The 27289-nt window shown below is 38.4% G+C and overlaps 1 protein-coding gene across 1 annotated transcript in view; it reads left to right on the plus strand.

Annotated features, from left to right (window-relative positions):
* RYR3 (ryanodine receptor 3) overlaps positions 1–27289 on the plus strand; it is a 269478-nt gene that overhangs the window by 237000 nt on the left and 5189 nt on the right. Inside the window, exons 78-100 of the mRNA XM_033144894.1 lie at positions 423–479; positions 1084–1183; positions 1892–1971; positions 2208–2284; positions 3880–3953; positions 4184–4201; positions 4673–4753; positions 5312–5400; positions 7193–7321; positions 8101–8205; positions 10101–10182; positions 10562–11883; positions 12448–12506; positions 14453–14624; positions 14936–15022; positions 15847–16044; positions 19141–19271; positions 20147–20189; positions 20882–21009; positions 21834–21894; positions 23491–23637; positions 25414–25548; positions 26995–27151. Coding sequence (XP_033000785.1) covers positions 423–479; positions 1084–1183; positions 1892–1971; positions 2208–2284; positions 3880–3953; positions 4184–4201; positions 4673–4753; positions 5312–5400; positions 7193–7321; positions 8101–8205; positions 10101–10182; positions 10562–11883; positions 12448–12506; positions 14453–14624; positions 14936–15022; positions 15847–16044; positions 19141–19271; positions 20147–20189; positions 20882–21009; positions 21834–21894; positions 23491–23637; positions 25414–25548; positions 26995–27151 — 3532 coding nt within the window. The remainder of the gene's footprint in view (positions 1–422; positions 480–1083; positions 1184–1891; positions 1972–2207; positions 2285–3879; positions 3954–4183; positions 4202–4672; positions 4754–5311; positions 5401–7192; positions 7322–8100; positions 8206–10100; positions 10183–10561; positions 11884–12447; positions 12507–14452; positions 14625–14935; positions 15023–15846; positions 16045–19140; positions 19272–20146; positions 20190–20881; positions 21010–21833; positions 21895–23490; positions 23638–25413; positions 25549–26994; positions 27152–27289) is intronic.

A 27289-nucleotide genomic window follows, 5' to 3' on the forward strand; every position in this document is an offset into this window, starting at 1 on the left:
AAAGCATCTCTGTCCGCCATATACTTTTCTTGTCTGGGTACTTTACAATCATTGGCTAGGATGTGGGTGGGTGAGTTGGGGAAAATCTATATAATTTCTGACAAGGTTTGAAGATTTAGAACGAGCACATTGTTTCATTCCTCTTTTGGGTGGTGGGTAGGAGGAAATAGTTCCCATATGTGCCTGCCTTCTAAGAAATTCAACAATTTGTTTCTTCTTAATGCATGTCTATAACTGTATTCATTGTCTGAGTCCTCTGTATGTAAAAGTCATAAACAATTTTTGGAGAAAAGTTTAAGACTCTGCTTGGATATATTAAACCACTCTTGACTTTACCTGCTCATTCAAAACATGATAACCAAATAAATGTAAAATAGCACAGTTTAATACAATCTGAACCTATTTCCTTCTAATGAGAAAAGAGCTGTCAGAGTGGAGAAAGTGATGATGAAGAAGAAGAAAAAGAGAAGACATTTGAGGTGAGTTAACTTTTCTTAAAGTATAAACCTTTTGCCTAATGAGCTAATGTGTTATTCAAACTTACCAGAAGTTAGAAAGTTTACTTAAACTCTCCCTGAGAACTGCATACATATTTATGAATGTCATTATGATTATGATAATATTTTCAGTTACTGCAAACAATGTTTGAGATTGATCCTGCCCGCATTTTTTAAATGATTTTTCCTCTTACCTTCTCTCCTACACTTCATCTTTTCCTATCTTTTGTTCCATACACCTGGAAAAAGCTTCTTATCTTCCTTTTTAAATTCAAATTGTTTCTTCCATAGCTTTTATTACATGCACATTATTACTCCTGTTGCAAGCGAAGTCTCATTATACAAAAGTGCTATGGAAAACTATTATAAAAATAAATACCAGATGTTGCTGCACTAGGGTTATTATTTATCTGATGATCCAATTCACTGCTGATCTAGTTTTATTGATTATGGTTTAATGGGGTTGTGGGTGAATCTGTAAAACAGTTTAATATTTTTTACTCTTACTCATCTTTTGGCTACTAATGGCAGATACCATTATATGTCAAGGAAACACAAATACTTCTGTCTGTATCTTCTCTCTCAGGAAAAAGAAATGGAAAAGCAAAAAACACTTTATCAGCAATCTCGACTCCATGAACGAGGCGCAGCAGAGATGGTATTACAGATGATTAGTGCCAGTAAAGGTAGCATTCCGTAAAATGTTATATATTCGTTTGTTTCTTTGGGAATATATTCCATTCTGTCTGAAGGTCACAGGGGAGATGATAGTTGCACATTAAACATACTAACATTAAAAAAAACCCAAAACATTTACAATAATAAATGAACACGCTATCCATGTGGGACCTGCAAGAATATGTTGTACTGTAGAGTGCTCCTGTTTCTATCTGGCTAGCTTTTACTTTACTCTATTTCAGGATGCTCTGTTCCATTCCTCACCCATTGATTTTTCTTCCCTGCTCTCCAACAGTCAGTCAGCTTTCTGTGGCAGCTAGACATGCTCAGTCCTCATTGGGCTCTTTGGAATGGCTCCCTCCTGAGGATTCTTCTAAATAACAAATTGGACTCCCGCACCTTGATACATCCCCCTTGTGGGTGGATGGTGCCTCTTTGACTAAATTAAGACCAGTGCTTAGATTCATTGCTATGAATATATATTATCTGCTTTACTTTGGCGACTGTTATAGTGACATTCACTACAGCTTTACTCTAGCTTGAATCAAAGTAGTTGTGTGTGTGCACTGAGGTACAACAGTTCCACATATAGCAATGCTTTTAAACATTCAAAACTTTGAAAAGCATCTCAGGATGTGGAGTAAGGTGCTGCTGCTTAGAAATGTTTTCAGATAGTAATTACTTTACCATAAAATTATTATCTTCTTGATTGACAGGTGAAATGGGACACATGGTAGTTGAAACATTGAAACTTGGTATTGCTGTTCTAAATGGAGGAAACTCAGTTGTTCAACAGGTGGGCCATATTTGGATGTGATAGATCTGTATGCATGTTACTTTGATTTTGTTAATGTTAAAAGCATTGAGAAGTTGAATTACTACTGAGGAGAATTCAGTTATTTTTGGAGAATGGTGTTTGTTTTTACAGAAAATTCTCTTTCTTTTTGCTTATGTCAAGTAAATTGGCAAATTGTTTATGCGGATAAGGAAAAACCAAATCTCTTCTTCTTTTGCTCAACCTTTCTTTTTCAGAAAATGTTGGACTATTTGAAGGAGAAAAAAGATGCTGGATTTTTTCAGAGTCTTTCTGGCTTAATGCAATCTTGCAGGTAAAGTCATGAAATATAATGATCTACTTCTAACTATATCAGCGTGCCTATTTGTATGTACAAGCTGGACATTTCCCTGTCTCCATGTAATCTCTTCCAAGTGATATAAAAATGCCAATGTGATGTGGGATTTAAATGCTAGTATGACAGATAGCTATTGGCCAACAACAATTCCTGCAATTGTGATATATCCCCATTGTGATGACCAGAATCAATTATGGTTATATTCATGAATTTACTGCTTCAGACATGATTTTTCCACATGAACTTAAATTGGTGGATAAAAATTGGGATGAAAGAAGCGGCCCCACAGCCACAGTGACATGACAGCTGAGCTAAGACAATAGTCTTTATGGGTATAATATAAAACATTTCCTACCAGAGGTGAGGCACTTCTGTCTTTGCTGGAGTCCTTGACTATCTGCTATTACATTTCCCTTCTCCAGTGTAAGGCTTTTTCCTTTGGAGCCAGGAGGGCTTGCTAGGGAGTTTATCAAATGTTTGATTCTGACACTTGAGACATGCAGTTGAAAATTTAGTTGACAACAGAGATGTGGTAATAACAGAAAGAGTTGGGGGTATAGGTTTCTTGTCTTCATGGTAGAGAAGCTATATCAAATCTGGGTGTTGTAGGTTGTTACTGAAATAAATATTTGCTTATTCCCCCCCCCTCAAATTGTGCTCGCTAACATCTACCCAGTGTGGCCTAATTCCAAATAAATGGGCCTTAGACTACACTGCTAAACAAACTTATCTAGGAGTAAGCCCTGTTGAACTCAGTGAGTCTAACCTATGAGAAGAATGCAAAGAATTGCTCTGTTAGCATAGTAATTGTACACTATCCTAATCCCCTCATCTTTGTATGGGGGTTAAGATATGGCAGAGTTAATGCTTCGACAGCCTTGCCAGTGGGTAGCTCTGCAGTTGCAAAGGTTCCTGCTGCACCCAGTTGGGGAGGAAGCTACCACTGGCAATAGGGCCAGGATGTCAGCAGTGAATCCAAAGTCCCAGGGAGTCCCTCAGCTACCCCAGCCTGGAGCTGGCACAGTATTTTTTTTAAACAACAACACCCAGCCTCCTTCTGCCTTGGCCAGCATAAGCAGGCACAACCAGATCCAGCAGTTATTATGCCCTGCTGCTCCATAGCCAGAGATTAAGATTCTTCTGTTAATTTGATCTTTAAAAGTGTGTGGGTTTCCTAAGAATATTATGTCTTCACCAAATGGTGGTAATTATAATGGAAAAGAAGGCAACTTCAATGTGATTCGAAAGAGTGAAGAGGAAACATTATTCTTAAGGTATATACCATTCATTTTTATCTCAACATATCCATGCAGTCGCTTGCCCCAATATCCATAGATGGAATATTTTCAAGCAAGCTTGTGTTATGGAGGGAACTTGGACCCCTTACAGATCTGTGAGGTCATCCACCATCTTCAGTAGTGCTAAAATTTCAACCATCACCTTCCTCGTTCTAAAACCTTTATAACTCATTTTTACTGTTTGTATGTTTTGCTTGTTGTATGCCAGCAGTTCAGGGTTTTTGTTGCTAATAGATACAGCAATCCTTTCTGAATTGTCTTTTTCTTAAAAAGTGTTCTTGACTTGAATGCCTTTGAGAGACAAAATAAAGCAGAAGGCCTTGGAATGGTTACTGAAGAAGGAACACGTAAGTATATTCATACTTCTAATTCACATTACATTTCATTTCCCCCCTTTTAATACCAAATTGGTTGGGTCTTTTAAAAGTTTCTTCTGTTGATAGCCTCGTTAAAATAATGTAGCATTATACTATTATGGTTTTTTTATTATTTTTCTAGAGAAACAGTTAAACAAAAGATATCGTGTAACTTATAACTTGCTTATCCTATATTATTATTATTTTTCTTTGATCCACAGTCATCGTACGTGAGCGTGGTATGTTTGGGTTTACAGCTTTTGATGCTATTGTGTGTTGCAAACAGAGAAAGAAATCTTCTTTAATTGCATCTTTCCAGACACCCTTTAGGTTTAGTTTCATGGTCTGCAGCCGGTTGCGTGTTGAGCTTGGAGAATCAAGTTGATGCTTAATTAAAGAAGTGTCTTTCATATTTAAGGCATGGTTTGATAATGACTAACCATTTCCTATTAGATCTTTATTAGTCCTGTAGTTTTGATCATGAATGCTTTGGAGTGCTAAATATTTGGCTTTGCTTTTTCTGTTTCATTGTTTATTTTTTATCATTCTCTCCAGTACATTTCTTTTTTAAAATTACTGTAAATCAGCTTACAGTATTTGCTTTTTATTGAAATCACTTAGTTTGAAGGATGCTGTTGGAAGACTATCTGTTCTGCATGTTTTGGAAATGACTGATGATTGCATAATTCATTGTACTGTATATTTTCAAGGTGAGAAAGTACTACAGAATGATGAGTTTACTAAAGATCTGTTTAGATTTTTACAACTGCTGTGTGAAGGTCATAACAATGGTAAGTGTTCTGAGAAATTTATTGTTTCATTGAAAGGAATCACAATACAATACATTTTTCATTTAAACTGATTTTCAGTCCTCTAGCATAGGGAATTAATTAAGCAGTTTCTCAGATAAAATGGTACCTCAGAATTGTCAAAAAATATTTTTAACATATAGTAGTTATTTCTAACTGGAAATCAAATTGCCATTTTATAAATTATGCATATTTTAAGTGGCAAAATAATCTGTGTAGGAGGAAATGCAAATGCTATTTCTGATAGCTCTTGCTTAAGAAATAATACTGCCTTACTATTAAGAATGTTTCTGTGGTTGTTTCCATCAGCTACAGTTACTGAGCAATTCAGATTTTTCATTTTCTGTATCAGAGCAATGTGGAACTCCAGCTCCCAATCCCCAACCATTAGCCATTCTGGTTAATGTTGAAATGAGTTGAACCCAAGCACATCTGGAGGGAAACATGTTGCCCACCGCTGCTGTATAGGAACACAAATATAGAAATAATAATATTTCCATATCTTGCATTTACTCACCACCTTTTATTTTGATTTTTCAGATTTTCAGAACTACCTGCGCACTCAGATGGGCAATACCACCACAGTTAATATTATTATTAGCACAGTTGATTATCTTTTGCGTCTTCAGGTAAGTTGGAGAGTTATTTTTATTCAATTTCACTTCCTACTTTAGAAAGTCTCCATATTGAGATAGTCTTTGGGGTTTTACTACTATTGCTGGCTCTGTTCTCCTGTTTTCCTAAAGAGCTCCCATGACACTGGGCCAGTTAGCATGGAACCATCCAACACAAATATAATTATTACTGTATTCAAAACAAATTCAAAAGAGGGTTACACTGAGTTTACATGCAAACTCTCTTAGGGATCATTGTCGAGCGCAAAGTTTTCCTAGGGGCTTGAGAATCAACAAGATTCTAATGATGCTTATCGATGTTGTTTTTAAGATGAAATTGATATCTATATTGAAGAAGTAATGACATTTTGTCTACTTTATTGTAAACTTCTTTTTATCATCAATATATTGTTGTTACAGCCAAGCACCTTCAACAGCTCTTTGTGGTTGTCATATAGTATTGTGTCCTTGTAAGTGATTTATTTGGAGTGAGCTCCCGTTGTTCTGTCCCAGCTCCTGCCAACCTATCAGTTTGAAAGCACACCAATGCAAGTAGATAAATCGGTACTGCTGTGGCGGGAAGGCAAACGGCGTTTCCGTGCACTCTGGCTTCTGCCACTGTGTCCCGTTGCGCCAGAAGTGGTTTAGTCATGCTTGTCACATGACCCAGAATGATGTCTGTGGACAACCGCCGTCTCCCTTGGCCTGAAAGCGAGATGGGCGCCGCAGCCCCATAGTTGCCTTTTACTGGACTTAATCACCCAGGGGTCCTTTACCTTTTTCTTTAGTTGGAGTCCAGCAACACCTTGACTGCCACTGGTCCCATCACACACTCGCCCTGCCCAGTCTAGAGGCATAGTGACTGAGAATGTGAAATTAAAGGTTTATTATTCCTCGATGGTGTTTGCAGTGGGTGTGAGGGAGAAATAAGGCCACAGCTTTATTAACCAAGCTTCCATCTGATACGGAACTGATTAGAACTGCTGAATAGATTCTCAACGGTTCTGTCGTCTTTGAGCAACTCTCAGAAGAGAAAGAAAAGCTAACCCTTTGGCAATGTTGATTACCTCTAAAGTTGGCAGTTTCCTACAAATGCAAAGCTACACATATCTACTCAGAAGAAAACCACGTTGAATTTAGTGGGCATTGTTCCAAGGGAAGTTGGTATAGGATTCTAGTCTGAGATTAGAAACTATGGACTTGCAGGTTAGGGTGGTTTGAATGTCTCATAGGCAGGGTCCCCTTGTGCTCAGGTCCTGCTTGCAGGTTTCCCAGGGGCATATGGTTGGCCACTGTGGAAACAGAATGCTGGACTAGATGAGCCATTGGCTTGTTATGTTTTTATGTCCTGGTATCAAATGCAAAGGTAGCTGTGTTGATTCATAGTTATTATAGATACAATGTAACATATTAGTCCAATGAGGAGGATATTGAAGTAGGGGATTAAGTTAATCTCTTGCAACTATAGATAAACTATGGCCCATTTCTTTGTCCCTTGTTGAAGGGTTTGGATCATTGCTTTGTTGAGCCACTGCTGAAAAGAGCAGATACCCTTCAGTCATGGCCTAAAACCATCCTGTTCTCCCAAGTGTTTGATGACTAAAAATATCAATATGCTTATTTATTTGCTGTCTGTACTGTTGCTGTTCAGAGTATGTTTATTATTCGTTTGTGCTTGATTATAAAATCTGAGCATTTACCCTTTGGCTAATGGCATTTCCCATAGATATATATTTTTGTATTTGGTGAAGTTTGATTAGGCCCTCACAAAGCATAGGGGGAAAACCCACCTATTGTTTATTCTTAGGAATCAATCAGTGACTTCTACTGGTACTACTCTGGAAAAGATATCATTGATGAATCTGGACAACGTAATTTCTCTAAAGCATTGGCTGTGACCAAACAGATTTTTAATTCACTTACTGAATATATCCAAGTAAGTAGCACGTCGTTTCCCTATGCTTCATGTTGTGTACATGGTTGTGTACGTGAAAGAACTGCATGGATTATAAAAGCAACAGGTCTGCCCAGACGGTGCTCAGTAGAATTTAATGGTCACCAGCTGTAGAAGAGGCTCTCTATATACAGTAGGGGGGATATCTGCAGACAAGTGATTCACAGTGCTTGATTCTGTGTCGCTTCCACAATACCTATGATGAAAAGGGGGGGGGAACCATAGACATTATATGTCTAGTCACCTGCTGGGTCCCCTTGCAGGAATACTGATCCTTCTGACCAGCAGCTTAGATCAGAAGTGTAGCAAGAATCCATTCTTGTGGCCCAGTTGTTAGCAATGATTTTGTAATGCAAAATGGTTACTCCTAGAGTGATCAGCCCACCCCTTCTTATACATAGGGCTCATATTCAGAAGGTTCGCAAGATAGTTTCCCTGCTGCTTCACACTCTGCCAACATATTTCCTCTCTGCATGACTTCTTTTTCCTCTCCTGATCTGCTGATGGTGCTCTTTATATTCACGGCCTCCCACGCTTCCACCCCCTTTCATTTTGTCTCACATCCATTCTGCTTCATCTGCCTCAAATGAATGAAAAATTCCTCAAATAAAAATGTAATATGTCTTTTTTTTTAGTTTTAAAATACATTAAATTGTGTACAAAATAATTTTTGTGACTGTTTGTGCATATCTTTTATCAACTTTTTGTTATCAGAATAGCTGCTTGAAATAGAAATTTAAAGCATTTCCCCTTAATTTTAGGGTCCTTGCATTGGAAACCAGCAGAGCTTGGCTCACAGTAGACTGTGGGATGCAGTTGTTGGCTTCCTTCATGTTTTTGCTAACATGCAAATGAAACTTTCACAGGTAAATTGTGCTTGCTTGTTTGTTTGTTTGTTTCACAAGATTTTTATATACCGCTTGATTGTAATAAAACCTAAAAGTGGCTCATGAAATTAATTTGATAAAGAATGGGACATCTTTGGCAGAATATATATATAGCCATGAGCTGTGTAATTTAAGGACATTAACTTGTAACATAGTTGATTTATGTTATTATTCAAAGTCACCTTATAGGCATTCGATTCCTAAAGCTTTATTGTAGTTACGTTGTCAGGAGTGGCTTGCCTAGCGGGGTGAAGACATAGCAGTAGCCTCCAGGCAGCACCATTGGTGCCATTTACCAGGGAGGGGAGGGGTAATGTGGTGGCAAATTTGGGATTATGCAGATACACCAGCATGCACACCAGTGTAGCTTTGCTTGTGCACTTGCACAGCCCCACAGCCTTGCCACTCCCTTGCCCTTCTTATCATGGTAATGCTGGGAAGCTAATGCTAAGGCTCTGCCCTACTGGGAGAGCCCCTCCTGTTTATTGTGTCGCATCAGTGTTAAGCTTAATTTCTACTGGCCAATTCAAGACATCCATCCAAAGCTTAAGAAACATGGGAATGAGTACCAGGGCCACACACTCCTTCCTTGACCTTCCCCACAATTCCCCCTCCTCCATATGCTGGATTTGGCACCAACCCCCCCCCCCAAAAAAAGAGTTCTTAGCAGGGAGAGGGGAAAAGGAATGACTAGTAGGGGAAGGGAAGCAAGAGATCTCGAATATGAGACGTTAAACTCATTAATTCTCATAGCATTTTGAAGTAGGCCCCACTTATCTCATGCAGGTACCAAGATTTTTTATAAATCTGTATATAATTTCACATTGATACATGTCCACAAGCCAAAACATGCTCTACACTTACAGGACCAGTCACTGTCACCAAGCTATCTACATTTAGCTTATTCCATGCTGCCTCCCTTGTGTCCTTTATTAATTCTACCCATTTCATCTACGTGCCATATATTGTAGTTTGTTCTTAGATATGGGGATGGGTGATAAATACATCAGATTATAATAACAAATAAAATATAATTACATGGATAATTATGCATATTTTTCTCATGCAAATGTGTGTTGACTAGAACAATGTAAATGACAATTCATTTGGAAGGACTTTGATCCATGATCACAATGGCACTCTTTGGAAGTAGCAGGCTCTATGGGATCATTGTTTTCTGCTGTACATATCACAGAATATGTGGGTGTTGGACTGCTGCTCAGTTATGGAATTCTGCGCCCTCAAAAGATGCAGATTGGTATATATACATGCATCAATGGATCAAGTATACAGTCTAAGTCTACATTCTAAGGTTGCAGGCATTTGCACACTTTCTTTGGAGTCACTCCTCCAAAGAACTCAATATAATTTACATAAAATATGCATGATACCATCCATCTGTAAATGTCCATATTACCTTGCATATTTATATTTGTGGCAGCAACATGATCTGAGGGGATATGCTGTTCATAACCTTGGAGAAGTAATGATTTTCTTTTTAGGTGGCTTTTTAGAGCTGGCGGCCAAGCAGAGATGACTGCTCAAGAAATGGGGGGAGGGGAATGATTTCTCCTCCTGCCTGCAACCTCCAGCCTTCTGAAACACACTTTCAGAGGATATAGGGTGGGGCGGAGGAATAGCTTTCCTTCTATGAGAGGAAAGTTCCACGAGCAGAAATTCACTAGTGGGATCTCTCAGATCCCACACTGTGAATCATTGTGATATTTGTGTTCATTCTAGGTTTCCTTCAAGTGGTACCGTGTCAAAGGGACAGAGCCAGACTCACATAAGGCACTGGCTTCCATTTGCTAGATTGTGAATATTGTCTTTAGATTCATTCATTTATTTTATTGTTTATTCTATTTGTACTCTAGGATTCAAGTCAGATTGAGTTGCTGAAGGAGCTGCTAGATCTTCTGAAGGATATGGTGGTGATGCTCTTGTCACTACTTGAAGGTTGAATCTTTTTTTAAAAAAGTTATTGCTATGGAATTCAAACATCACCATCATTTTTAATACGTAGAGTTTATCCTTAATTTAATTTATATTCAGACCATCACAATAATTCTACTTGGTAATTTGGATGAATGAATGAAATTTTATTGTCTAAAGCCATAGACCACCACCACAGATAATTTTAAATAAGAGATGGGCATAACTTTAGATGTGCAATAATACTGAACAGTAGTTCTCAACCAAGGGTACATTTAAAACAAACTTATAATAAGCATGAAAACACTTTCTCCACATTTCTAAGGATGTACAGTATAAGAAATATATTTTCAATGTATGTTTACATAAAAACTAAGTAACGATTTTTAAACTCACAATGTAGGTAATGTTGTAAATGGCACTATCGGGAAACAGATGGTGGACACTCTGGTTGAATCATCTAGCAATGTAGAAATGATATTGAAGTTCTTTGACATGTTTCTCAAGTTGAAGGATCTAACGAGCTCAGAAGCTTTCAAAGAGTATGACCCAGAAAGTAAAGGCATAATTTCAAAGAAGGAATTCCAGAAAGCCATGGAAGGTCAAAAGCAATATACGCAATCGGAGATTGAGTTCCTGCTGTCCTGTGCGGAAACGGATGAAAATGACATGTTTAACTATGCCGATTTTGTTGAAAGATTTCACGAGCCAGCCAAAGATATTGGATTTAATGTGGCCGTCCTCTTAACAAACCTATCAGAACACATGCCAAATGATTCTCGGCTTCAGTCTCTATTAGATCCAGCAGAATGTGTCATTAACTATTTTGAACCTTACCTTGGGCGCATTGAGATAATGGGTGGTGCCAAGAAGATAGAGCGGGTTTATTTTGAGATCAGTGAATCCAGTAGGACTCAGTGGGAAAAGCCTCAAGTGAAAGAATCAAAAAGGCAGTTTATTTTTGATGTTGTAAATGAAGGTGGGGAACAAGAGAAGATGGAGCTTTTTGTAAACTTCTGCGAGGACACGATTTTTGAAATGCAGCTGGCATCTCAGATATCTGAATCGGATGCAGTTGACAGACCTGAGGAGGAGGAAGATGAGCCTTGCTATGTGAGGGAAATTGGAGATGAGGAGAAAGGAGAGCAGTCCCTTGAATCAGCTTCAGCTTTTGCTATGGCATGCGTCGCAATAAAGAAAAATGCTGCCACTGTTTTTAAAATGATAAGACTGAAAAACTTAAGAAAACAGTACAGAAAAGTGAGAAAGATGACTGTAAAAGAATTGGTTAAAGTATCTTTTTCCTTTCTCTGGATGGTGTTTGTAGGATTCTTCCAAATGTTTCTCACTATACTGTGCAGTATTTTTCAGATTCTTTGGAGTACTGTGTTTGGGGGTGGCCTAATAGAAGGAGCCAAAAACATTAGAGTTACTAAAATTTTAGGAGACATGCCTGACCCAACACAGTTTGGAATTCACGATGATGTCCTTGAAGCAGAAAAAGTCGAAGTTACAGAACATGGCATTACAGCTGAAATTGTGCAGTTTGTTAAAAATGAGAAGGGAGAAACGGACATCTTGTCAGATATTTTTGGCATTCATACGAAGAAAGAGAGCGGATCAAAGCATGGCCATGCTGTTGGCCTTGGGGATATCGCTGATATCATTGGATCAGATACCCCTCCTTCTTTGGAAAGTGCAGTTCGCAAGAAGAAAAAAGGACAGGTAAACAAAAAATATATCTTATTTTATTCAATAGGCTTCCTAACTGGTTGATTATGAGGAATAGACTTTATTCTCTGCAGAAAGCTAAACCACAAAGTTGTTCAAGCCCCTGGTGCTTTCCAGACTGAAGTGTAGGGTCCTCCTGATGCCCATAGTGTATCCTAAATTACCTGCCAACCTAGCAGTTTGAAAGTGTGCAAGTGTGAGTAGATAAATAGGTACTGCTGCAAAGGGGAAGGCAAACAGCATTTCCGTGCACTCTGGCTTCCATCATGGTGTTCTGTTGCGCCAGAAGCAGTTTAGTCATGCTGGCCACATGACCCAGAAAGCTGTTTGCAGACAAACCCTCAGCCTGAAGCGAGATGAGTGCTGCGCCCCATAGTCGCCTTTGACTGGACTTAAACGTCCAGGGGTCCTTTACCTTTTTACCTTTACCTTATCCTAGTTTACTATAAACTTTTGAGTTCACAGCATTCTTTTAACCTTTTCAGACTTTTGAAATTGGGCATACTTAATTCTCTGTCATATCAAAATTCAAAGTACTGTACTTTCAACATTTTTCAGACACCTGAAATTGCAAAGGATGATGAATCAGAAACAAGAACAGAATCTGAGAAGGCTGAGTAAGTTATTTTTAGCTGTTATGTTCTTGGGAATGATTGTTTTCCCATTTCCAGTGAAGGGTCAGCAGAGTGGGTTGATGACGCCACCTAGTGATCAAAAGGCAGGCAGCAACCTTTTGGGAGGTAAGACTCCCAGCATGCAGTTCTGCTCCTGCATTTGGTCAAGGTGCAGCAGTTCCCTTTCCCTGAGCACATCATGGCTTATTCCATAAGGGCTGCAGCGCCTGGTACCTTCACCTGGATGCCTACGCATCATGGGATGTGGCTGGCATTGGGCAGGACCTCCCACCATACCTTCGTGCAGCTGCACTCCCTCCCTAGAGAGTTTGGCTGCTGTACACCCTACTTTTCACTGCAAATGGGGAAAAAGTATAATTGTATCTACCCGAAGTGTAGTTTTCCATAGTTGGTTTGGCTGTAGGATTGTTGTTATTAACAGAGTCACATTGACATTGGGAGGTAGCATGGTGCTTACTTATATCCAGGGGTGTAGGAAGGGGGGGTGGATTACCCCCGGTGGCCTCACTGAGGGGGGTGACATTCGGCGCGCCACCTGCCCGCAGCTCCCAAGCCTACCCTGAGCCGTTGGGGTAAGGGGGGAGCTGCACCGCTTTTCCGGTGGCATTCCCCCCCCCTTTGACAGCTTGGGGGAGGCTTGGGAGTAATGTGCGGGCAGCGCGCCAAATGTCCGCCATGGGCAGCTTGCTCCGGCCCCAGCTTCAGGGTGCACGTGCCACTCCAGGCACCCGAGCGGCTATCCAGCACCTGGGAGTGCACCCTCCGTGCCACGCTCCCTTTGGGAGCGCGCCTGGCCTGGGCAGCGTGGGCATATGCTCCATCACTGCTTCTATCCTTGCACTCCTGGCTGTCAGGCTTGTTAAGCCTGCAAACTGGATGCATGCTGGGAGTTCTACCTCCCAAAAGGTTCCTGCCTGCCTTTTGACCACTAGGTGGCGCCATCAACGCATTTGGCTGATCTTTCACTAAGAAACTGAAAACTACCTTTCAGGTAGGTACAAATGTACTTTTTAATGTTTATGTGTACTTTGGTGAAAGAGGTTCAGGCAGACCTCAAGCACAAGTTCCACTTTGAATTTATGTGTCTAGCAGTTCTTGAACAGTATGTTAGAGCAGTTTAGTTTTAAAAGCCTCCTCAAAGCTCTAAAGTTAAAACAAAAGGATTAAACATCAGAGAGGATGCATTAGAATCCTCTTGACTATTGTAGTTTTCAGGGCCATGCTTGCATGTAATTAATGCCAATGTTTAAAAGCAAGGAGATGATAAGATCTGATCAGTTTGTACCCAAGTTAAAGAAACTGATATATTCTCTCTCTCTCTCTCTCTCTCTCTCTCTCTCTCTCTCTCTTCATTGTTACTACTCGTCTTCAAAGTTCTATAAAAACGAAATTTCCGCTTGCTACACTTACAGTTTTATTTCCCCCTTATAATCTTATTCTCCTGTAACCTCTAGAATTGCAGAGGCAATAACAGGGTATTGCAGTGTGCTAAAAAAAGGCAAATATCTGATTATTATTTTCTGTTGTACAGAGAATAAAATGGCAACCATTACCAATTATTGACCTTTTAAAGCCATCTAAGCACTAATACGGTTGTAGCAAATTCCTTAAAATAAATATACATAGTGTGAAATAGTGTTTTTGTTCTTGTCTGTCCTGAATCTCCCATGAAAGAATTTCAGTGGATGACTCTGAGTTCTAGGGGTGACGGAGAAAAGCATTTATCTATCCATTGTCTCCATAACATGTATCTACTATATATTTTGTTCACTATATGTTTAAGTGCATTTAGGATATTTTGCCCCAGTGTGTGTCATCTTACGTTGAAACACATTTGCCAGTTGGGCCAGAACTAATTGTCAGGATCTTATTTGTGAGCAGTGCAGAAAACGTGCCTGTTTGTTAATAATTGCTTTCATATTCTGTAGCATGGAGGATGGTGAGAAGCAAGATAAAATAAAGGATGATATGTATTCTGAACATATGGAAGTAGAAGAACCTAGAAAACGGAAACGAAGGCGTGGGCAAAAAATTGAGAAACCTGATGCAGTTATGGCCAACTTTTTTAAAGTATTGGAAGTTTATCAGACAAAAATGCTGGTATGTTGACCTCCTTTCTTCCTTTTGGTGAATGATTATATTAGAAAATAGCATTATTATATTATATTATATTATATTATATTATATTATATTAATAGCATTTTTCACAACTTGGAGGATAAGTAAGATATGTTGGTGCATTATGAAGTGGTTTTTAATAAAGAGACACTTGGAAAAGAAAGTATGAAATGGAACATAATTGATATATGATTATGTAGAGCATTTTTTGGGATCTCCTTTATTAATTTGTTTTCTTCCTTTTCAGTTTTGATTCTTGTTTTAGGAACTAATAACATTCTTTGCATTTTCAGCACTTTTTGGCCCGAAATTTCTACAATTTAAGATTTCTTGCACTTTTTGTTGCATTCGCCATCAACTTTATCCTGCTTTTCTACAAGGTAATGTAATTGTATCAGTTCTGGCAAGGCGCCTTCATTTTTCACAGTGACATTTGCTATGCTGTGATGAAAATTTAGACTACTATTAAAGTAAGCAGACTCAACTAATCATCAAATAAATGCTGCCAGTATAAAATGTATTAACCCAATTAAGGGTGAAATTATTATTCATTATTTGATTTCATGGCAGAGATTAATTTGAATTGGGGACTTGAGAGTCATAGGTCAGTTTGTTAAACACCGCACAACACTACACCAGCATTAGCATAATACATGGCAGTGTTTAACATACAGAGATGTTTTATTCTGTGTTTAATCTGTTGGGAGCCGCCCAGAGTGGTTGGGCGGGGTACAAATAATAAATGATGATGATGATGATGATGAACTTAAATTCTCTTCCTCCACCCGCTCAATATATGATGTGCTATTCAACTAAGCATTACTCATGAGTATACCCACTGAAATTGATGGCCCTAACTTAGTCATGTTGATTAATTTTTATGGATTTACTCTGAGTAAAACATCATTGCTTATATACTACCTCTGCCCTAAACATGTTTTCCTGGTCCAGCTGCGGCTACACAGGGTGAAGAAATGTGCATAGAAAAATCATATTTCAGTGGGCCTGAGGAAATATTGTGCAGGTGCTGTGGCCAAGCAAACTGCAATGTGATAACATCACTATAATTCAAAATATTAGACCACAACTTTATTAATAAAAAATACGTGAAAAATGCTAGAAAATTTCTACCATATGTCCTTTTAAAATATATATCTATATATACTGTGTATACCTGCACTCCTTATTTGTGTATCAATTTCAGGTGACAGAAGAGCCATTTGAAGAAATGGAAGAAGATTCTGATCTGTGGCATTCTCTAGAGGAGGAGGAAGATGAAGATGGAGTAGTCTTCTTTGTTTTACAAGAGAGTACAGGCTACATGGCACCAACACTTAGGGGTCTAGCTGTTATCCACACAATCATCTCTTTTGTATGTGTTGTTGGATACTATTGTTTAAAGGTTAGTAATTTCACCTTAAATTATATAGCTTCTTCATATTATGGTTTTTTCCGTTGCTCATTTCCAATTCCCATTCTCTTATTAGTGCTATTGAATGCCTTTTTGTTTTAATTTACATACTTTGGTTCTCAATTTCAAATTGAGAAGGGAACAAGACAAGGATGTCCACTCTCACCGTTATTATTCATCTCGGTCCTGGAAGTCCTTTTGAAGACGATAAGGCAATCAGAAAGAATAAAAGGAATTACAATTGGAAAGACTCAACATAAAGTGAAAGCCTATGCCGACGACTTGGTACTGACAGTTGAAGAACCTTTAGAAAGCGCAAACGCAGTATTAGAGGAGATGGAAGAATTTGGTCAATTCGCAGGATTTAAACTTAACAGGAAAAAGACTAAAATCTTGGTTAAGAATATGAAAAATGGAGAATCACAGGAACTGCAACAAAAAATACAAATTGAAGTAGCAAAGAAAGTTAAATATTTGGGAATATGGATAACACCAAAGAGCATTAATCTGTATCAAGACAATTATGAATTAACATGGAACAAAATTAAGAGAGACCTGGAAGTGTGGGAAAGGATGAAACTTTCTTTATTGGGAAGAATTTCAGCGGTAAAAATGAGCGTGCTACCGAGAATGTTATTCTTGTTTCAAACAATACCAATAATAAAAGGGACAGCTGTCTTCAGAGAATGGCAAAAGAAACTTTCAAGATTTATCTGGCAGGGGAAAAAACCCCGAATAAGATTTAAATTATTGACAGATAGTAAGGAAAGAGGAGGTTTTTCCTTACCCGATTTGAAGCTATACTATGAAGCAGCTTGTCTATGTTGGATAAAGGAATGGATAAATTTGAAGAAACCAGATCTTTTAGACCTGGAAGGACATGATAACAGATTCGGATGGCACGCATACCTTTGGCAAGAAAAGATAAAGGTACACAGAAGTTTTGGAAACCACATTTTCCGGAAGTCGCTCTATGAAGTATGGGACAGATATAAAAACCTGTTGGAAAGGAAAACACCATGGTGGTTATCCCCAATTGAAATAATTAGTTTGAAAAAGACAAATATGAGTCAGAAATGGATAACTTATGAGACATTGCTTAAGAAAGAAGGTAATAAATGGAAATTAAAACCATATGAGGAAGTGAAAGAACACGTTAATAATTGGTTGCAGTACCATCAAATTAATGAAATGTTTAAAAGCGATATGAAAAAGACGGGATTTAGCGAGACAAAATCAAAGTTTGAAGTTGAAGTACTTAACAATGACTTTAAAGTACTTGCTAAGATGTACAAAATGCTGTTGGAATGGAACTTAAAAGATGAAGAAGTGAAATCGGTGATGATTCATTGGGCAAAAGATATTGGACATAACATTATGCTAGAAGACTGGGAAAAACTTTGGAGGGAAGGAATGAAATTTACGGCATGTACGTCAATAAAAGAAAATTTATTGAAAATGATGTATAGATGGCATATTACCCCAGTTAAACTAGCTAAGATGTATAAGTCAGATAATAAGTGTTGGAAATGTAAACAAAATGTCGGCACCTTTTTTCACATGTGGTGGGATTGTAAAAAGGTGAGAGTGTATTGGGATATGATATATCATGAGTTAAGAAAAATGTTGAGATATAATTTTGTTAAGAAACCCGAAGCATTTTTGTTAGGTATTGTAGGTACAGACATTGAAAAAAAGGATATTAGACTTTTCCAATACGCAACGGCGGCAGCTAGAATCCTTCTAGCACAAAAATGGAAACAAGAAGAATTACCGACGAAAGAGGAATGGACAGTGAAATTGACTGAATACGCAGAAATGGACAAACTAACGGGAAGAATCCGAGAGCAGCGGGACCAGAAATTCATCAAAGACTGGTTAAAGTTTACGAACTATTTGAAAGACAATTTACATTTGAATACGTTAATAGGATTTCAAGAAGTTTTGTAGTGAATGTGTAGAACTATTATTGTAAGTAGGATAGTAAAGTAAGGGAAATTCTTTTTTTTTGAAAATGTAAGCAATGGTTGATTAAAGAAGTATAATATCAAGTTAAAAATTAGAAAACCACTTGAAGGGACTGACGGAAGTCACGGCTTGGTAGCCAAATGGAAAATATATGAAAATGTTTGTTAAGGTTTTTTGTAGTATTTTAGTGTAAAAATAATAAAAATTATATATATATATATATAAAATTTTTTACATACTTTGGTGATACAAAATCATCATCATTATTAAGTATTTTTGTGCTCTTAGCTCCATTGGGCCCTGTGTGCATTAAGACAGAATATACATTTGAGCTCCATTTAGTGATTATTCTCTGGATCCTACAGGTGTGTGTGTGTGTGTGTGTGTGACTGTAGAGTTAAGAAAGTTCAGAAAAAGGCAACAAAAATGAGCAAGGGAATGGAGTGACTTCCCTATGAGCAAAGGTTGCAGCATTTGGGTCTTTTTTCGTTCAGAGAAAAGGTGAGTAAGAGGTGATAACAGAAATTTAAAAAATGATGCCTGTCATGCAAAAAGTGGATAGAGAAAGGTTTTTCTTCCCTCATAGTGCTAGAACTCATAGATATGCAATGAAGTTGACTGTTGGAAGGTCCAGGGCAGATAAAAGTAGTTCTTTACACAGTGCTTAGTTAAAAGTATGGGACTTGTTCCCACAGGAGGCAGTAATGGTCACCAAACTGGCTGGCTTTAAAAGAGGGTTAGACAAATTCATGGATGATAAGGTTATCTATGGCTACTAGCCAAATAGTGGTGCTCTGCATCCAGGGTCAGAGGCATTATTCTTCTAAATACTGGTTGCTGGAAACCACAGGAGGGGAGGGGGCTCTTGGGCTTATTTCCAGCAGCCATCTGATGGGCCACTGTCAGAAAAGGATGCTGGGCTGGATGGGCCATTGGCCTGACCCAGCCGGATCTTCTTAAATTCTACACATTTCCCAGAATCAGTAGATAAAGAAGATAGTTTCCAATTGTACAGTTCAGGAACACTGTAAAATGTAATATTCCAAACTATTTTCAAGACATTTCTAAACATTCGGCTTCCTTTGGAGCTTCCAAATATTTACTGTATTTTTGCAATAGGTTCCTCTGGTTGTATTCAAACGGGAGAAGGACATTGCAAGGAAGCTGGAATTTGATGGTCTGTATATTACCGAACAACCCTCCGAAGATGACATTAAAGGACAGTGGGATCGCCTGGTCATAAATACGCCGTAAGTAGCATGGAGTACAACCTTGCTCCTGCTTCTTGATCAGAAGTTCAGCTAAAGAGAACCAGTGTGGTGTAGTGGTTAAGAGCGGTAGACTCGTTATCTGGGGAACCGGGTTCGCGTCTCCGCTCCTCCACATGCAGCTGCTGGGTGACCTTGGGCTAGTCACACTTCTCTGAAGTCTCTCAGCCCCACTCACCTCACAGAGTGTTTGTTGTGGGGGAGGAAGGGAAAGGAGAATGTTAGCCGCTTTGAGACTCCTTCGGGTAGTGAAAAGCAGGATATCAAATCCAAACTCCTCCTCCTCCTCTTCTTCTTCTTCTTCTTCTTCTTCTTCTTCTTCTTCTTCTTCTTCTTCAGAAGGCCAACACAAGCCCATTCCTGTTTTATTTTGGCACTATGGTTACTTTTCACCATGCTTGCTTCCCATGCTACTCTAATAATGTATGCAATGGGGACACTACATAGGAAAGAAGGGTGACATTACAGTGGTACCCCGGGTTATGTACTTAACCCGAAAAGGACATAACCCGAACAATTCGTTCTGCGCATTTTATTTGCCAGGTACAAAATAGATGTCTGAAAGAAAATACAACTAAAAATATCATTTCAGTTAGGTCTTTCCTAAACATGATACTAGCAACTGTATTTATGGATTCGTAAACACCACTATCGCTCACTGAACAGAAATTTACAAATGATAGGCAATCACCGGGGGGGGGGGGGGAATCACTATGAGGCAAAATTCTACCAGTAGATCAGCAAGTAATGCTATCTTCCTAACGCAACCTATAGTAATAAAATACCAAATATAATGAAAGTACTTTTTGTGTTTTTTTGTTAACCAATTTGAAATTCTTATTTATGTATCCATGCAGATATTTTCCTAATAATTATTGGGACAAGTTTGTAAAACGAAAGGTAAGTTCTTTAAATATATGTCAAGAGTAATGCTATTAAAAATAACCAGATATGTCAAATTAAGCATGTTTGTTGTCGCATTATAAGCATAAATAATAAGCATAAATAAGCATAAATTGGGAATAAAAGGCCAGTTTTATTACAGAATATTAGCAACAATGAAGTGAGCTTGTGCTCCAAGTATACCATGGCATTTCTTCTCTCTGTACTCCTCCCAGCAGTCCCCTCCCCCTCGGTCCCTGTTGTAGATACATGACCTGACTGTCTCCAGACACTGCAACAGTCATTTGCAACATGGCAGGGCTGATGTTGCCAGCCATCATGTCTCATTTGCAGACATCTTTTGTCTCCTCAACCCGCTCCCCTCAGTGATATGGAGGGAATGTCCCTTAAATCATATTAGGAATAGCCATCTATGATGATGTATTAGTGATATTTTCAGCTCTTATTTGCAAGTATTGCTTTGTCAGGCATGTATAACCCTAAAAGAGAAAATAACTCGCATTTAATTAATTTACATGTTAAAAATGCTTTCAGATTACTTTTTATGCTTCAATTTTTGAATGCCTCCACTCCTCCTGCCAGCTGCCATTGTTTTAAGAGCACCAACCCTGGGGTGCTAAGTTGTTAAAACTCCTGACAAATACTGATTGAATTAAAGTTGATGATGCCTCGTATCTTTTCCCTTGAAGGTAATCAACAAGTATGGTGATTTATATGGAGCAGAACGCATTGCAGAACTCCTGGGTCTGGACAAAAATGCTCTGGATTTCAGCCCAGTGGAACATACTGAACTAGAGGAGGCATCTCTTGTTTTGTGGTATGGTGGGATCTTTAAACTAAAGCCATAGTAGATTAGAGGCAAAGCAAATTCAGAAGTCCCTTTAAAAAAGTACTTTATATGTTTATATAGTTTGGCCAGGCTGGCAATGGAGCTAGAAAAAGCAACTCAGCGTGACAAACATTGTTGGAACTGTTTAATTGTCCGTTTTGAAAGGGTACAACAACAAAATCAAGAGATTTTTCATCAGCTAAAGAAATCTTTAGAAATTTTGACATCCTAATCAGATGTGGATGGGTATATGACATGAAATTGTGGTAGTGCAGAATGGCATGTGCCGATACTCCATCCAGTTTTTTTAGCAAGACAGCCTGCCAATAGCAATTCTGTTATTTAAAACTATAGTGCCATACAGGGGGTGCAGAGTCCCTTACTTGAAATGGCCCTGTAGTACTTAAAATGCTGTTGGGATGTTGCCCAGGTGAGTCATGCCTGCTTGAGGAAATTGTGTGCTGATGAGCCAACATCATATTTAGATACACTGACTTGTCTTCTGTGTATAAATGCTGACTTACCTTTCAGTGTTGTGGGATAGCTCAGCACAGCAGCATCACTGTTTCATGACACTGCAGTAGAACAGTAGTGCTGCACCCTATTTTAAATACTTAAAAGTAGGTGATAAAGTTGCATCATGTTTGGAGCTGTAAAAAATATATCCCCAATATACCTCCATAGATTCCCTCAAATATTTCAGCGCATATCGCTGCTGGAAAAAAACCCCTAAAAATCAATGTGAGAGAAATGAGTATGCTGATAAAATAATGATTATACCACTGATTAATTTAATATTATTTATCTATTAGGTTAAGTTCTATTGATGCCAAATACCATATCTGGAAGCTTGGTGTAGTTTTCACTGATAATGTAAGTATGCTGTATGAATGTGGAAAAAATTATTCTGCTTCATTATTCTCATTGCTGGTTTACACAGGGATGGAATAGATAGCGAACAAACCTTGCACTTGTGTGTTTTTCCTTGCCATTTGAATTAGAGACAGTGATGAGGCATCCAAGTGGATGTATCAGGTGCAGATGATGGATTAGACGGAAGGTGAAGAGGTCTGGGATAGACTGGTTCAGTTCGTTATCATCGGCATATAGGAAGCCTTTGTATGAATCATGCAAAGGGAGAGAATAGCGATAGAAAAAGAGGCCCCAATAGAGGTCAAGAAGGAGCTTCATCCAGCGGCAGTCGTGAAGCAGCAATCAGAGTTAGAAGGGCAGTCAGCCAGGAACAGTCACAGAAGCTTGCAGTGAAGGAACTAAGGAGGAAAAGATGCTCGACTGTATCAGAAGGAAGTGGAAACCTTCAAGGACTAAAAGGACAAAGTGGAGACTTTGGATTTGGCAGTGAGATCATTATCTTGAATGTTTTTGAATGTTTTGGAAGTTGAATGGTCTTCTGGAATGGATTACGTTCAAAAACCGAGGTACCACTGTATTACAACTGACAGCGGTATTTATTGGAGCAATATTAAGTCATGACGTGTGTAAAGGCAACGTTACTAATGAACAATCTGTTTCAGCTTCTTGGCAAATTGGTTTCATGAAATTTTTCTGTTGAGCAGATACATTCTTTTTAAAGAATGTCTTGTCTGTGCAGTGTATTTTCTTGACCTTTTGTTTTTTTTACTTTGGAATCATTTGGTTATGTTAAGCAGCCCTATATTAACTTTAAAATCATTCACTCCGTGTTTGCTTTAAACCAAGAACTTCTGCCATTTTGTTTTCATGGTTTGATTCTTCTCATCCTGAGGTGTCAGTCAGGTTGTCACCACTCAAGGAAGCAGCAATTGAAACATGTGAGATCTGAGGATCTCATAAGAATTTACTTACTATGGGGCTGATTAATAATGGTGGGTTTGTGGAAGGATTGTAATAAATCTATTTAAAGTATTGGGTTGGATTAGATCCACATCCTTCAGCATGCAAAATGACATTAGGCGGGGTATAAATAATAAATTATTATTATTATTATTATTATTATTATTATTATTATTATTATTATTATTATTTCTTAGACCCCTACATGAGAAAACTGAACTAAAATACAGAGGTGTGCATCTACATGTGCCAGGTGTAGCACACAATCTCTTGAACCATGTTTTCTGTTAGTTTTTTCTCAGCAGTTCATACGAAAGTGCCACTGGTAGCATTTATTCTGCTACTGCATCTCTTGACCCAACCTAATTAGGATACTAAAACTCAAATTATGGATGTAGCGCTCAGGCCTCCTAGAACTGTGAGCCACTAGCAGTTTACAATAATTTACCTAGGGAGAATTAGGATTCTCCTTCAGACAAGCTTTTAGCTCGTGTTGTATCTTTGTGTGTAGCTCTTGTATAGAACTGACCGCCATGGTAGAAAAGCATTTTATAAATATTTTTAATAATAATAATAAAGCACAATACTTGAAAAATGAGAGTAGCAGCAGTTGCTGACATTTAACATTTTCTTTAGTCCTTCTTGTACTTAGCTTGGTACACAACCATGTCTATTCTTGGTCATTACAACAACTTCTTCTTTGCTGCCCACTTGCTCGATATTGCTATGGGTTTTAAGACTTTGCGTACCATCCTGTCTTCTGTAACCCACAACGGCAAACAGGTGAGTTACTGGTAACATAATTTCTTTTAAAATGAATTACTCTCCTGCTGGTGTGGGGAACCTCTGGCGCATCAGACGATGTTGCAGTTCCACCTTCCTTGTCATTAGCCATGTTGGTTAAGCCAATGGAAACTGTTAATTCAGCAATGTCTGGAGGGCCAAAGGTTCCCCATCCCTCCTCTACTGAGAAATAATACTAATGCTGGAATACAATTAGTATATGGAACAACTGAAAACATTAGTATTGTCTTCAAATACATCATTAAAAACAGAGTTGCTGCGAATAATGTAGAAGTGCACAACGGTCAAGTTTGAGGAATGTTATACATAATTAACAACCTCGTGGGAGGCATCTCTGAGTAGATTGTACCATTCAGACTGCAGATGAGACAAATCCAATCAACAATTTGAATGATTCCCTCGATTTTTAAAAAACTCACTGTAAAAATAAAAAATCTAGTAGGCCGGAGAGAATGTTATGGCTTAGCCACCTCTTACATGCTGGAGTGGCTGGGGAAACCCAGCTAGATGGGTGGGGTATATATTGTTGTTGTTGTTGTTGTTGTTGTTATTTATATGCTGCTTTTGAATATGCTTGAAGAGTTGTTCCCCCGTCCCAGAGGGAGCATTCAGATATTTACATTCCACAGTCCAATGACAGATTCATCATGTATGGCTACATGTCATTTGTTTTATATCTTAATTTCAGAATGGTGGTATGGTATGTTAGGTTGAACAATTTTCTTTTTCATAATCGTGTGATGGAGATTATGTATGATCACATGCACACATGAAATATAAAAATAGATGTCAACAGATTAATGCTGTTTCCAGGGGAACAGGCAGTTTTCTCTGTACAATATGTGAACCTTGTCTGATTTTTAAAACAAGCACTATTCCACATTCCTTTCACTTGATTTAGTGTCTTCCATACTAACATTTGTCCAGATCCACTTCCAGTCGTGTTTCTAAAAGGCGAATCCTCATGATTCCCTTCTAGTTGGGGATGCACATTCAAATAGGCATCCTATTAAAAGCAACACAGTGCAGATAGACAGCCCTTCCAGAGCACTGGTAGTGTTGACTGCCTGTGTTTTCTCTGTTCAAAGTAAATTCCTGGGCTTTCATGTGAATTTGATAGGAATGTTTGGAAAAAAAAATTTTTTGGGGGGAGGGCAAACAGTGGGGTGCTCAAGCATCTCTTTCTATGGCTATCATCATGAAAAAACAAGGCCTGGTGGGATGATTATTTAGTCCACACAAACAAGTACACAACTTCACAATACATGGAGCAATTTGAACCACATATAAAAACTGGCCAAGGAATGACTAGCAATACTACAGTCTGTACCCTCAAACCTTGTTTGTCTCAATATATTTTTCACGAAATACAGCATTCGTAATACTCTTTGTCACATTTTTAGGGCATCATAGGCCAAATTCAACAAAGTGGCCCCACTAGCAGAAACCTCTGCAAGGACTTCTGCTGGCACAATGGGGTTCCCCCATCTCCTCCCCCTCCCCCCACCTCAGTGGTTCTGGGGCTTCAGGGGAATCTGCAGAACAACACGCAGCAAAGGGAGGTTGTTTCATCTAGGAAACAGAAATTATTGTGTTGACACAGTTGTTTTCGTGTGACACTGATCCTTTCCATGATTTTTTCATACTTTATTGTCTAGAAATTTTAGTTCAGATATATATATTTATATATATTAGTGAGTGAGATTTTAATCCCTAATTGCTATTTTTCCTCATGTGATACTTTATTTTGGATAGCTTGTTTTGACTGTTGGACTCTTGGCTGTAGTGGTATACCTTTACACGGTTGTGGCATTCAACTTCTTCCGCAAATTTTATAACAAGAGTGAAGATGAAGATGAGCCAGACATGAAGTGTGATGACATGATGACCGTAAGTACCAGGACATCATGGTAATTTTTAATACTCAGAAATGTTACTGCGTGGATAAAAGTACTATATGGATGTGTTTACACACACATTTAAAAACACATCAAAGTGAATATTGTATCTTTTATCTATTAGATTTATGTACCACCCTTCATCACAAGATCTTAGGGTGTCTTACAAGCAAAAAATGCAAAGCACAAATAAATAGTTAAAACAAAAACAGCAAATTAACTTCACACAAACATATTTAAAAGGCTGTAGGATGTTAATCAGCCAATCAGTCATTTTAAACCTTGTATACAGGCATTTTAATAATAAAAACCATGGCCCTATAGTGTCCAATTTAAAGTGAATAGAGATTAGTATTCAGAACCTAAAGAGAAATCAACATACTTGAAAGTTTTGTTTGGATATTTCCTGATATTATTCCAAAATGTGTGTACAGCTCAAATAATTTTCAAGGCCACTTTACTATTGTTGCTTAAAATTAAACACAGCTGTATTGCTATATTTATACACAATTTTTGCAACAATTTTAACTTGGTGTCTTCTTTGAGAGCTTCTGGAGCCCATCTTTCAGAGGTTGGACAGTGCCTATAGAAGAGTCAGTTTACAAACTCAGGAGGAGGAATGAAGGATTTCAAACGTTCTTCACTGTCCAGCAGAGAGCATGAGAACTGATTTTGGGGGCATTATCTACTAGGAAGTTTTCTTTAGCAAGACCAATCAAAATGAATAAATGCTGTGCAAAAGCATGGTAGTGGATTTTGTCCTTTGCAAAAATATTATGTGTTTTAGGTTTCATCAAATTAATTCCATTCCAAATATTTGGGAAATCTCCAGCCAACCAGGCCTCCCCATTTGGGCAAGCTATGTCTCCTCCCCCATACCTTACACCATTTATGACACCAGGTGTGGGGCTGAGAACCAGATGATTGTTGGGCGTTTGGGAAGCACCTGAGAAATAACTTTGCCAGCCCTGTACTCAGTGCTACCTAAATCCCAAGCATAGAGTAGGCAAAGCAGAGGACCCAATGATTGGTTCCCAAACATATGAAAACCACCTAATGTGACGGGGACTTTGGCAGCTGTAAATCACCTGAAGTCATTGACTGGTGAGTGTCAAAGTTGGCCCATGAGTGAGTTGGGAAGGTAAGGATCTGGCCCACTGGGCTGAAAAGCTTCCCCACTTGCTATAGAACAGGTTTCCTCAACCTTGGCCCTCCAGATGTTTTTGGCCTACAACTCTCATGATCCCTAGCTAGCAGGACCAGTGGTCAGGGATGCTGGGAATTGTAGTCTCAAAACATCTGGAGGGCCGAGGTTGAGGAAGCCTGCTATAGAACATGATATAAAATGTAATAGCTGTTTAAAAATTGTACTTTTTACTCTTATAATTCAAAGCAGTTGAATTCTCTGTCGTGAAATGTAACAAATTCTTTTTTCTAGTGTTACCTCTTCCACATGTATGTGGGTGTAAGAGCAGGTGGAGGCATTGGAGATGAAATTGAAGACCCTGCAGGAGACCCTTATGAGATGTATCGAATTGTTTTTGATATCACATTTTTCTTCTTTGTCATTGTCATCCTACTGGCCATCATTCAAGGTATGTTGAATGGGACGTGCTATTGGCATGCTATATATATTCAATATATGTAGAGTTAAAGAATAAGTTTAGAAAAGTAAAGCATCCAAACCTGTTTCCAGTGTGTAAACAAAGAAATGCAAAATAAGAGGATTCTAT

This window comes from Lacerta agilis, chromosome 1 (genome assembly GCF_009819535.1).
Source record: "Lacerta agilis isolate rLacAgi1 chromosome 1, rLacAgi1.pri, whole genome shotgun sequence".
NCBI classification, from domain to species: domain Eukaryota; kingdom Metazoa; phylum Chordata; class Lepidosauria; order Squamata; family Lacertidae; genus Lacerta; species Lacerta agilis.